This window comes from Grampus griseus (genome assembly GCF_964374135.1).
Source record: "Grampus griseus genome assembly, chromosome: 16".
Taxonomy (NCBI): domain Eukaryota; kingdom Metazoa; phylum Chordata; class Mammalia; order Artiodactyla; family Delphinidae; genus Grampus; species Grampus griseus.
The window spans coordinates 47,913,630-47,926,363 of record NC_139010.1 but is presented as its reverse complement, the minus strand read 5'-3'; the positions used below and the strand labels follow the sequence as shown (position 1 = coordinate 47,926,363).

The window sequence follows — 12,734 nt, the reverse complement described above, 5'->3', positions numbered from 1 at the left end:
TGTTCATTTCCTTCATTGCCTTCTTCAGCTCCAGAATTTGTTTGGCTCTTTTTTATGGTTATGCCTTTCTGTTGAACTCTCATTTTGTTCATAATTATTTTCTTGATTTTGTTAAGTTGTATATATTTGTTCTCTTGTAGCTTGCTGAACTTCTTTGACACAATTATTTTGAGTTCTTCTTTGACAGTTTCTAGATCTCCAATTCTTCGGGTCAGTTATTGGAAAATTATTGTATCCCTTTTGTGATGTCATGTTTCCTTGATTTCTGTTGTCTCATAGAATTGCATTTGTCTGTGCATTTGATGGATCAGTCACCTCTTCCAGACTTTACAGAATGGTTTTGGTGGGGAAAGGCCTTCACCTTTGGGTGGCTGCAGAGACATTGATTGGGTGACTGTGGTTGTTCCAGCTCCAGGGCAGCCCAAGTGGCATAGTCTCCATGCAGCTCTGTCAGCTGAGGTCATCATTGGTGAAGATTGCATGTGTCCTCAAAGGCCAGTACTAAGGGTATCTGCAGCTGCTGTGAGCGCTGTTGTGATCTTCAGTGGTGAAGTCTGCTGGGGACACCCTGACATCCTTTTCTCCCTTGGAGGATGTCATGGCCAAGGGCATCACTTTGGGTGCTATGTTTGGCTTCAGGTACATTCACAGTGGTGGTGGCACTGATGTCTGATATGTCGCATTCATGGAACAGTGACATACCTGAGATCTGGAGCTTGGGTGCTTGTGGAGCAACCATGCCTCCAGGGTCCAGGACACTGGCTCACCAACAGCTCTGTGCCTGAGGTATGGGCACATGTGGAGCAGCCATGGAGCTGGGGACTAGAACACGTGCATTTGCAGAGGAAAGTGGTTCTGGGGTTCAGGTCCACTTGCAGTGGCTCCAGTGCCTGAGTTACAGGTACTTGCAGGGCAGCTGCAGGTCTGGGGTTTGGAGCTCAGGAAAACATAGCGTGGTCACAAAGTTGGGGTCTGAAACATGGGCGTACATGGAACACCCATGGCTCTGGGGTCAGGGTCATGTATGGGTTTGGGGGTGGGGGACTGACAGCCCTGACTCCAGGGCAGTGGAACAGAAGCTTCTCATGAGGGAGGTACAGCATCACGTCTCTCTTCAGTGATCCATGGTAATCCATCATTGGTTACCTCAGTCATACAAGCTGCTGGTGTCTCTGTGGAGCAGTCTTCTGGGGTTTGCACTGACAAACAGGGTCCTCTTTCATGAAAGCTGTAGAGAGTCTGTTGCAGAGGCTGTTCAGGTTCTCAGTGGCAAGGGTTTCCAGGGTCTTCCGCAGAGCAGAGGCCACTGCAGCAAATGATGGCATCTGTTATGTAGCTGGTACTGATATCTTCTGCCCTTCTTCGTTCCTAGCCATCTTGAGATGTCTCAGATAAGCCAACCTTCCCAGTGACCCTTTTCATGTGGTTATTCTGTTTTGCTCCACTGTGTTGCTGTAGGTTTTTAGTTGGACTCTTGAGCCTTCCCAGAGCTATTTTCTTTTGTGGATAGCTAATTATTGTATTCTGTGGGGAGATGAAAGCTGATATCTTCTACTTTGGTATCTTGCTGAGGTCATCTCCTTTCTTTATAAGGGCATTTAAAGCTATCAATTTCCCTACGGGAACTGCTTTCACTGCATTCTATAAGTTTTGATATACTGTGTCTTCATTTGCATTCATCCGAAACTGTTTTTATATTTTCTTTTGATTTCTTTTTTGACCATTAGCTATTCATAATCATGTTGCTCAATTTCCACATATTTGTGAGTTTATCAAATTTTCTTCTGTTATTTATTTCTAATTTCATTACATTGTGGTTGAAAACATACTTTGTATTATTTATACTTTAAAACATTTATTGAAGTTTGTTCTATGGCCAGCATATGGTCTATTTTAGATAATGTTCCATATGCACTTGAGAAGAATACATATTATGCTGTTGTTGGATGGAGCCCTTTGTTAGTATCTGTTAGGTCTAGTTGGCTTCTAGTGCTGTTCAAATTTTATACTTCCCTATTGGTCTTCTCACTCGTTGTTCTATCTGTTATTGAAAGTGAGTTATTGAAGTTCCAACTATTATTGTTGATTGTTTCTCCCTTCATTTCTGTCAGTTTTGTTTCATGTATTTTTGTACTCTGTTATTAGGTTCATATATGTTCATAGTTGTTATATTTTCCTAATGGATTATAGATTCTATGTTCTTAGGTTTTGTAGTTAACATAGCTTTTCCCCAGATTATGGGTGTTACGCTTGATGGTTGTTTTTATTGCTCGTGTGTGTGTGTGTGTGTGTGTGTGTGTGTACATAATTAAGTGGAGATTCAAGAGTGGGTCTTTAGAGACCACAAGTCAAACAACTGGTACTTCACGTTGGAGGTGTTTTTTTTATAGTTTTCAAAATAAGAAAAAGGTGATTCAGTTCATAGACCTACATTTAATTATATCATATTTTTTATTTGCAAAATGGTTGAGAAAGAGCAATAAAAAAAATTAAGGTTGTAGAACATATATATTCTTTTATTCTGTCAACCACACTGAGGTCTAATTAAACAACGGCTCCTACTTTAGGATGTACAGGAAATCTTGCCTCTTCTATTATGCAACTGTTTGGAATCATTGAACAACAACCTCGATAAAATCTCTCAAAGTCCTAAAAGCATTGTTGTACAACATTTGTCAAAATGATGATATTTTTCAGAGGGTTGGAATCATATTAATCATAACATTCCTAATAGGGACAACAGTAGGGGATCCATCGTGGGACAGTATTCGGGATCAGGCCCTGGGCAAGCCATCTGAAGAAATCAAAGAATGCCAAAAACCAAAGCCAATCCTTCTTCATACTGGAGAGGTAATACATTTTGATTATCATGGTGAAATTAGTATATCGTTAATTTTACATTTATGAATTATCAGATATGAATAGTAGCTCTGTGTTGAATAGTAGATCTGTGTGTTATTCAGATGTTCCCATACCAAATTTTTAATATTAAAAAATATGGATGCTATAAGTGTAACTCTAAGAAATAAGGGTTATGATTATTAAAGACACTGACTTAGAGTTTTACATCTATAGTAAATAAATGAAGCAATTAGAACAGTGGAAAAGGAAGAATAAGAGTAACATTTTTCTTATTCAGGATTTGTTTATGTTGACTCCAGGATAGGAGTGAACACAGAATTCTTTGCAGAGAAAAATATCTCAGGTTATTTTCTCACAACTCAGGCAACATTATTAAGTAAAGCAATATTCTTTAAATGCTCTTTGGAACATGGATTTTCATATTCATACAGTGTTCATACTATCATGGATTTTTGATGTAGAAAAAATTTTTAAATAGAGTTTTTTTCTAATATTTAATTAAAATTCTCCAGGAAGAAGAAAGAGAGGAAACAAAGGATTAGAGGGAAAGATTCTACTAATCTGAATATGGTAAAGGATAGATTCTCTTGGAGAAAACCTAAAAAGTAAGGCAAGACTTGGTAACTGAAGATTTAAAGTAAAAAGAAATCATTAACTTAAGCTATTCCAAATGATGGTAATTTCTTATTCATCTTGTATAAAGATAGTCACCATGGTAATATAGGAGAACACTTGGTTATCTATTACACATTGTGATTCCACAATGATAAATCCATTAGAAATTTCATTGATGAGAAAATAAGTCCAGGTTAATGGGACACTGGTATATAAGATTTACATCTTATTATTATTGAATAGATAGAATATTTAATACTACATGAATTAGAAAAGAAATATGATATTAGGATAAGACATCCCAAAACAGCTGGAAACATTTAAAATCCTTTAATAAAGGAACTTCTATGAGCAGCGTCAGTCTCTTGACAATAGAAAGAATAATATTCTTAACACAGTTTTCATGCTTTTGGTTCTTAGCTGTCAAAACCTCATCCCTGGCACCCAGATATAGTTGATGTTCAGATTATTACTCTTGGGTTCTTGGCCATCACTGCCATCCCTGGGGAGTTTACGTAAGTTCCTGTTTTTCTTTTTGTAGTTACACATGTAACTGTTGTGGATGTGTTTCTGTTGGGATCACTTCTTATCACGGGCAGATAATTCTGTACTGACTCCTTTGTATCCTACTGTGCTATGTTTGGCGACGGTGACAAATATTCCCACCCTCTTTTGGTGGGGCCTCTGAAGAATGAATCTCTCTCTGCCTGTTACTAGTGGGTAACTTGAAGTAAACAGAAAAATTTGAAAAGTTATCATTCCAATAAAATTATGCAGTGATTTATTATGTCAGTAGAAAGACTTTAAATAATATTAAAACATAGGGTCGTGAAACAATCGATTTAGGTATTAGAAGCATGGAAGCATATTTTAAATCCGCTCCTTATGCCATATTTCCTATCTTAGTAAGTAGCAATTTTTTATCTTTTCATTGCTCAGGCCCTAAATCTTAGAGTCATCCCTGAATTCTCTCTTTTTCAGTTTTCCCTGCTTTCAATCCTTCAGCAAATTCTGTATGTTCTATTCAACAGTTTCCATCATTCTTCCCCTCCCCACCCCCCAGCCCCAACCTGGGTCTAAGCCACCATTATCTCTTCCCTGGATTTTACTGCAATAACCTCCTGTCTCACCTTCTTGCTTCTCCCTCACTCCTCTATAGTCTTTCCTCAACATTATAGCCAGAGTAATCCCTGTAAAGCATAAGTCAAATCATGTCACTACTCAAAACCTTTCAATGGCTTCTAACTCTCCAGAGAAATTCTCAAACGCTTGTAATATCCGACAGGGCCCTATGTGATCCTCTCTTCAGCAAGCTCTCTGATCTGATTTCATACCACTCCCCCTTGATCACCCCTGCTGCAGCCACCTTGGCTTCAGTGCCGTTCCCAGACTACCAAGCACGCTTCTATTTTAGGGCTTTCGAATTTACAGTTCCTTCCACCTGAAACACTTACCCTCCATTTATCCCCATGGCCAAGTCTTTTATTCCTTCAATTCTCTGCTCAAAACTCTAACAGAGATGCCAGTCTTGCTTACATGATATAACATTGTCTTTACCCCCCCACCACTCCTACCACCACCACATCACTACAGCATCAGCACGAACACCACCATCCCCACAATGACCACCACCATCCTCTTTCATCCTTATCCTACTTTATACTCTGCATAGCACTTACAGTCATCTCACTTTTTTATTTGCTTGTTGACCATCTTCCCTCCCTAGAATGTCAGCTTCATACTGTTGAATCCTTAGCAGTTTGAAGTGGGTCTGGTATGTGGTAGGTGTCCAATATTTTACTGAAGGATTAAATGAATGAATGAAATATTAAGTTCTTTGTAGGCAGGAACAGTACACTCTCTACTTGCCTCAGCTGTTATTAAATAGAATGCAACCTATTGTTGACTCAGTGAATGGAAAGTGATTGGGATCTTTTGCCAGTGATATTCATTGATTCTGTTTTCCTCCTTCAAGTTGTCTGTTTTCACTTTAGGATTTGTTTTGAAGATACGGCAGTGAGGAAAAAAGCTCAACTTTAACTTGCATTGTTTCTGTACACTTTACTATTGTTAGCCAGGCTAACATTTTGGCTTTCACTACAAGTCTTTCTGTGTACCTTGTGTACATTCTGAATAGGAAAACACTCTGATAATTCTGCTTTCTTGACTCAGGACCATGTCTGGACGAAGACTTCGGGAGGCAGTTCAAGAGGTAAATTAAAAACGAAATAAAATATCCATATGCATTTTTATTTGGAAAAGAGAAAAAAATTCCCTGTCCCTGTGATCTGGCACCTTTTAAATTATTCTTTGCAAAGATGACGAGAGTTTTACACATCTTGAAAATAACGGCTGGAGGTGAAAATGAAATATTAATGGCATAAGAACAAACTTAAAAAATATAAGAGAACTATAGTAAGATTAAAATATTTCATTTGTATTTATGTACGAATAATTTAAAAATTGATAATGGTTTTATGGATTCAGTAGTAAATGACCCCAAGTACATTAGTATCTTATAGTCCTGTGTAAATAAAAATCTAACACATGTTAAAAATGCTGTATTTTATTTATATTTGTGATTTTCTTTACATTCAGAAAGTATTGTAAATGATTCTAAGATGACATAATCAACAAATGTTTTATTATTTGGAGCTGGAAATAACTCCTGTGGTTAGCTAATATGTTCCCATTATACTTTTTTGGAAATTGGTAAAATATCTGTATTTTGGTAATAAGAAGATTCTGCATCTGCAAATGCAATCGTTAAGATGTTTGGAGATCCATTGACTTGCCCAACTATAGTGCAGAGTTATGGCTTTAAGTTTTCCTAAGGGATCCTTAGATACTCCTGTACTCCTAGGCAGTTTAGATCATTAGGAAAAATATTGTTAAGATATTTATCTTACACTAATGATTCATATTTATAATTGTATGTTAAGTGTAAGTAGGATGATAATACACTATAAGATGAAGAGTAATTTTATTGCACTCTCCCTTTCCCCCTAGGAATTTGCAACTTATGGGATGCTGAATATGACTGTTGTTATTTCGGGTCTATGCAATGTATATACACACTACATTACCACCTATGAAGAATACCAGGTAAAATTAAAAGTTCTCATCATTTAAATGAATTATACCCTGGTCAAGACTATTGCGTCAAATGCAGAATTTCTTTGTGGACTTCCTCAATCATGTTTTTGAGAGGTGATTTTGTTTTAGGGCTGGTAAGAGAATGATAAGCCAGAGGTTGTATTTGGGAGTTCTAGGTTGACCATTTCCAAGTTCAGGTCAAAATTCTAGTCTCACTGACTTCCACTTTCCCTGAAATAAATTACTCTGTCAGGGGCACTGATAATAAGCCTGGGTTATGGCATACAACATTCCTAACTCTATCCTTAATACTTCTGGTGCCTTAAACTTCTGTAGAACCTGGGAAAAACTCCCATTGATAGCTTCTGTTTATTGAGTGCACTGGCTAAGCACCTTGCAAATGTGATCTTGCATAATCCTCACAATTAGCCCTGACTGAAGTAGGGTATTATTATATCCATGATACAGATTAAGAAACAGAGCCTCAAAAAAATTAGGGAGGCTGCTGCCTGGTAATGCGTTTTTGTTTACAAATAGTACAGAAAGTAGCCCAAGTACTTTTAAACAACAGTAGTTAAAAATGTGAAAATGGTGTAGAGTTCCACAATTAATGGTTTCTAATACATCTGCAGGTATAACTTGGCAATCCATACTGTGGCACACAGGCTACCCCTTGACAAATACTCAGTAATTCTAGCAGTAGAGTCTGCCCTGCTGCCCTCTGTTGACTTTACTGAAGGGTCCCTGCCTTCTAGGAAATCCTGTTGAATAAAGGTTCTTAACTGGGGTAAACTTAGATGTGAATAAGTTTTCACGTATCCACTTTTTCATTTATCTGTAACTGTCTTATAGCATCTCTTTCAATTATGAATGTAGGCAACAAATGACAGAATATTAGCTGTACCTCTGACTTTTGTCACCAGTAGGAACCATGAATATTTTTCATATCACAAATAGTTACTGCACGTCTGGAAATACCTTTTACTCTCATTGCTATTTTAAAATCACAGTAGTTATTAGATCTGCTACTAGATCTTGTTATTCAGTAGCATCATACAGAAGCACAAACATTACTCTATTGCAAAATTGGTTTATTATTGTTTGATTTCAGTTGAATGGGTTTCCTTTGTCAATCCATGTATTTTATTTTATGTGTTTAGAAATGTTGCTCTGAAAGGGGTCCATAGGCCTCAACAGACTGCCAAAGTAGTCCAAGGTGCAAGTAAAGTTAGGAACCCCTACTAGCTAGTCTCCTGGTTAGGGACATGAAAAGATTAGTATTAATTAACTAATTAACTTATTCAGTCAACAGATATGTTTTGTGAGAGATACTGTACTAGCCACTATCTGGGCATAACAATGCCTTGCCCTCAAGACCACTAGAATTTATGGGCCAGTAAAAGACATAGAAGAAAGCAGACGATTACACTTCTGTGAAAGGGATGCACAAGGTGTTGTGAAAACGAAGAGAAAGAGCACCAGTTTAGACTGGGTATTTGAAGTTGGGGACTGGCAGATTTTCACGAAGATGTAGAATTTGTCCAAGTTATTGAGAATGAGTAAGGACTAATTAAGCAAATAAAAGTTAGGGAGGGTGTTCCATATTGAGGGAGCTACATACACGAAGGTCCAGAGGGGCAGACTTAGTATATTTAAGGGGCCATAATTAGTTGAGTACCATGGAATTAGCATGATGACGGTAGTGAGACAGGGGCTAGAGTGGGAGGCAAGGGTTAGATCGATGGAGAGTCTTTTGTGCTGTGCCTCAGAGCTTTGATCCAATAAGGAAGATTTTGGGGAACTGCAGTAGAATTTAGAGGAAAGAATGCTCTGTTGAAATCTGTAATTTAGAAAGCTCACTAGGCTGGCAGTGTAGGAAATGAATTGGAAGGACAAGTGTAGAGGCAGAGAACTGATTAAGAAGCTGTAGTTATGATCTGGGTGAGAGCTAAGGGTTTGACCAAGGTAAAGCAGTAAAGAAAGAGGAAAAATGAAAAAATTCAAGAGATGTTAAGTAATGATGACTTGGAGACTTATAGGATATAGGATGAAGGAGAGAGAGGGGTCTAAGCTGACTGCAAGATGATCCTGGCATGGGAGACTGGAAGGATGACCTTCACTGAGATGAAGAATGTTGCAGGGAAAGCTGATATATTTGGAGTGATGAGTTCCAGGTTAGATTTGATGAATTGGAGGTTTCTGTGGAACAACCAAAGCCTTGGCGCTCAGGTAAAAGGAGTTGTATTTGGTTCCATTTTATAGTTCTATGATGGGTTAAATGTCCTTCTCCAGATAGTTCCATCACCCCCCAGTTTATCCAGGAGTTACTAAGACTCTTATTTTTCCTCATTTTTTTCTCCTGCTGTACTCTTTGGGGGAAAACATTTATATTACAAGTACTTAAGATAGACATAAACTCAGGAGCTATTACTCTCTTTCAGGTTAACTGGACGGTTGGTCCAAATGGCATAAGCCAGGAGAATTCTTCACTGCCTTGAACAAGTAGTTGATGGGAGCCATTTACTTTTGCTGGTAAATGGAAATGCCCACTCTCCTTTGTCATAAGTAGTCTTGAATTATGTCAGTTTGGATTATGCAAGATGTGCAGTCATCACCCCTCACTAAAATGCAACACCTCTGTAAATGGATCGAAATACGCAGAATGGTATAAGACTCTTTTCTGCCTCTCCTGCAGGCTCAGCGGTATGAGGCAGCATCCACAATTTATGGACCACATACTCTGTCTGCTTACATCCAGCTTTTCAGAGTCCTTGCTAAGGCCATTGCTACGGTAATCAAAAATTGTATGTTTGTGTGTCTCAGGGGTGGGGAGATGCAGAGGGAAGCAAAAAAGACCTTAGCTTTGAGTGTTCAGTTCCTTTGAAAATCTTTATATTTAAAAATATTGTAGCTGTGAGGTATCTCTAAGAAGTGAAACTGGTAAAATAAATTCAGAGTCAGTTAACATCTTTTGGTAGTGACCATTTTTTTCATACCTATTATCCTCCCCATCACCTTGTGAAGTATGGAGGTATTTTTCCCCATTTTTCAGATGAGCAAATAGGTTCAGAGATGAGAAGTGATCAAGCTTACTATAACTGTGAGTTGAACCAGTGCTCTCTAATCTTGGTCAGTTTCTCTCCAGTTGCTTCCTGAATTGAGTGGTTTATCAGTTCTGAGATGCCCATTTTCCATATTATAACATCTCTGAAATTGGGATGTATTGGGTTGGCCAAAAAGTTCATTCGGTTAATGAATACATTGTTTGATAAAGTTCTTGGTGAAAATGAAAAATGTCTTTTACTTTTACCTAAAACTGAAGAAACTTTTTGGCCAACTCAATATCTTCCAATCAAAGGAATCTTACAATTATAGTTAGTAGCATGTTTTCACTTTCTTGGTGGTTCAAAAATAATAATAGTTATTATAATCAATAGAGCCTTAGGTTTGATAAAGTACAACAGTGTCTTGGAATGTACACACACATTGTATCTACCTAAAATCTGTACACCTAAATAAGTTTACTTAAAGGAACTCCACTTGTGTAAATCTTCCCTCTGGCATATAGTTTATGTATGAAGCTTCACTCTGGTGTCAAAAGATTAGTCAATAAGCAGGATAAGGACTTTAATGTGATAAATGGACCCTTGTACAATACCACATAAGCCCCAGTAAAGGCTGTGAGGCAATGATGGCATAGCAAAGACAATAAAGCCCTTTCACAGAAAGAGCTTGGATATATTAAATTGAAACAAAACTGCTGTTTCTGTAGGTCAAAATAGTGAAATATGGGCAATTTCATATGTCTCCATCTAATTAGTTATTGACTGTGTATTTGAAGTTTCAGTACAAGGTATTTACTTCAGATATATTTTAATTATCAGGTTATTGTTTTATCATAATATTCTTTTCAATTTTAGGTCTGATACTTTTTTAAAAAACAGAACTATTTTTAGTTTTCATCATAAAAGCTAACTATTTGTAGAATATTCAGATTATACAGAAAAGTATAAACCTCTAACCCATCTCTAGAGATAACCACTGTTTAACTTTCATGCAATTACAGGTTTATAGCTCTTCCCATGGAAGTAGAGTCATCAAATTTTACAGTGATATTTAGGAAGAAAAGTGTGATTCATTTTGTGGAAATTTGTTTCAGAATTTTACAGTTACGTGTCTAAGAATATCTATGTGATCTTGAAAAAAAAAACCCGCTGAGTATCTTCAAGCTTATCTTCCCATTTGCAAAATGAGAACGATAACGAGTAGGTTATGTGGCTGCTGTCAAGATTAAACATATAAAGCAAGGATTAAAGTACATCAAATCCATATGAGGACTATTTAAAATTTGAGATTAGAATTTTGGTGACACTATTAAAGGTGGCAAATTTTGTGGAAAGTATAGATTAAACCAGTCATGATACAGGCTGATCTTAACTTTTAAATTAAAAATATATTTATTATATTCTTTAATGAGCACAGAGAAGGATTTAGGAAAAAACTTGGTAGTGACTTTGGATAAGAGAGACTCAACACTTTTTAAACCTTAAAAGAATAATTACAGTGTCATGTTACAGAGGCTTATCATGTGTTTCTGTCCAGAGTCATACAGTTAAAGAATGGCTGTCCCAGAATCTAAACTCGTGGAGCATGATTCCTAGCTTACACTCTAGATTATACTGCCTAGGGGAGTGAAAGTGTTACCTGTGACTGACACTTTCTTCTAGTCACAAAAGTTAAAATTATGGACATCTAGGCTCCTATTTCAGCAGAGTTCCGCTCGCATTTTGTTGCAGTTGTTAGCTCTTGGGAAGAGGGAGAGGGAGTGGGAAAGTGAGTGTGTATGTGTTTGCTTTAATGAAGGCATTTTTGGGGATCTGGGGGGAAGGGTCTTGACTCTACATTGTATGCTTCTTAAGCAAATGCTCTCTGTTCTAGGATACAGTAGCCAATCTGAGCAGCGGTCCAGAGCCTCCATTTTTCAAAGACCTGATGGCCCCATTAATCCCTAATGCTGTGGATAGAGCGCCTGTAGGCACAACTTTTGGGGATGTCCTGCAGCCAGCCAACCCTAAATACAGAGTGGTAAGACTCGCAAAGAGGTCTTGGGATCCTTCAGAAGACTGTGTGGGGATGGGGGGAAAGATGTTTAATGTCACCACCTGCCTCGAATCATGCCTCGGACCAGATGTTAGCAATAATTTAGAAAATTGTTCTTATCTCTGCAGAGGCTCTGAAAACATGAAAATGGGGAAGTATTTATTTTTCAGTTGGTAATTGTGGAAAATTGAATTTCTAAAATACAAATTATTCCTTTTCTTTTTAAAGGAATTGTCCTGGAACCATTCATTGTAGCATAGAAAAGTTGTCTATGATATGTCAAGGATAGGAAAAGCACATAGAAATGAAACAGGATTTCTACCACTACTATCTGATATAGATCTTGTGTCTTGCAACTTTGCTAAATCATTTATTAGTTCCAATAGATATTTTTGGTGTGGATTCCTTAGAAATGTCTATGTATAGTATGTCATCTGTGAATAAGAACAGGTTTACTTATTCCTTTATGAATTTCTTTTGTGGATGCCTTTTAATTGTTTCCTTATTGCACTGGCTAGAGTCTCCAATGCAATGTTGAAAAGAAGTTGTAAGACTGGACATCCTTATCTTGTTTCTAATCTTAGGAGGAAAAGTATTCAGTCATTAAGTATAATGTTTTCTTTAGAATTTTTGTAGATGCCCTTTATCAGGTTAAAAAAATTCCCTTCTATGTCTAGTTTGTTGAGAGTTTTTATGAAGAAAAGGTGTTGAAGTTTTTCAAATCCTTTTCTGTGTCTACTGAGGTGATCATGTGGTTTTTGTTTTTTATTCTATTAATAGGGTGTATTGTATTGGTTGATTTAAGATATTAAATAAATACCCTTTAGTAATGGTATATAATACTTTCTACATGTTGTTAAATTTGGTTTGCTAACATTTTTCTAAAGAGTTTTGTACTCATGTCCATGAGGGGCATTTGTAGTCTTCTTTTCATGTGTCGTCTTTGTCTGCCCTTGGTATCAGGGTGACACTGGTCTCAGTAAAGGATTAGAAAGTGTTTCCTCTTGTATTTTCTGAAAATGTATGCAAAAGATTGATGTTATTTCTTCCTTAAATATTGG

General features: G+C 37.2%; 1 protein-coding gene across 4 annotated transcripts in view; it reads left to right on the top strand.

Moving 5' to 3' along the window:
- Positions 1-12,734, top strand: part of ASAH2 (N-acylsphingosine amidohydrolase 2) — a gene marked incomplete at its 5' end in the record, with an annotated part of 79,123 nt that overhangs the window by 48,719 nt on the left and 17,670 nt on the right. For all 4 annotated transcript variants that reach the window (XM_082673894.1, XM_082673895.1, XM_082673896.1 and 1 more), the window contains 6 exons: positions 2,735-2,850; positions 3,898-3,992; positions 5,650-5,689; positions 6,487-6,582; positions 9,269-9,364; positions 11,512-11,658. In XM_082673894.1, the coding sequence (XP_082530020.1) occupies positions 2,735-2,850; positions 3,898-3,992; positions 5,650-5,689; positions 6,487-6,582; positions 9,269-9,364; positions 11,512-11,658 (590 nt within the window). The remainder of the gene's footprint in view (positions 1-2,734; positions 2,851-3,897; positions 3,993-5,649; positions 5,690-6,486; positions 6,583-9,268; positions 9,365-11,511; positions 11,659-12,734) is intronic.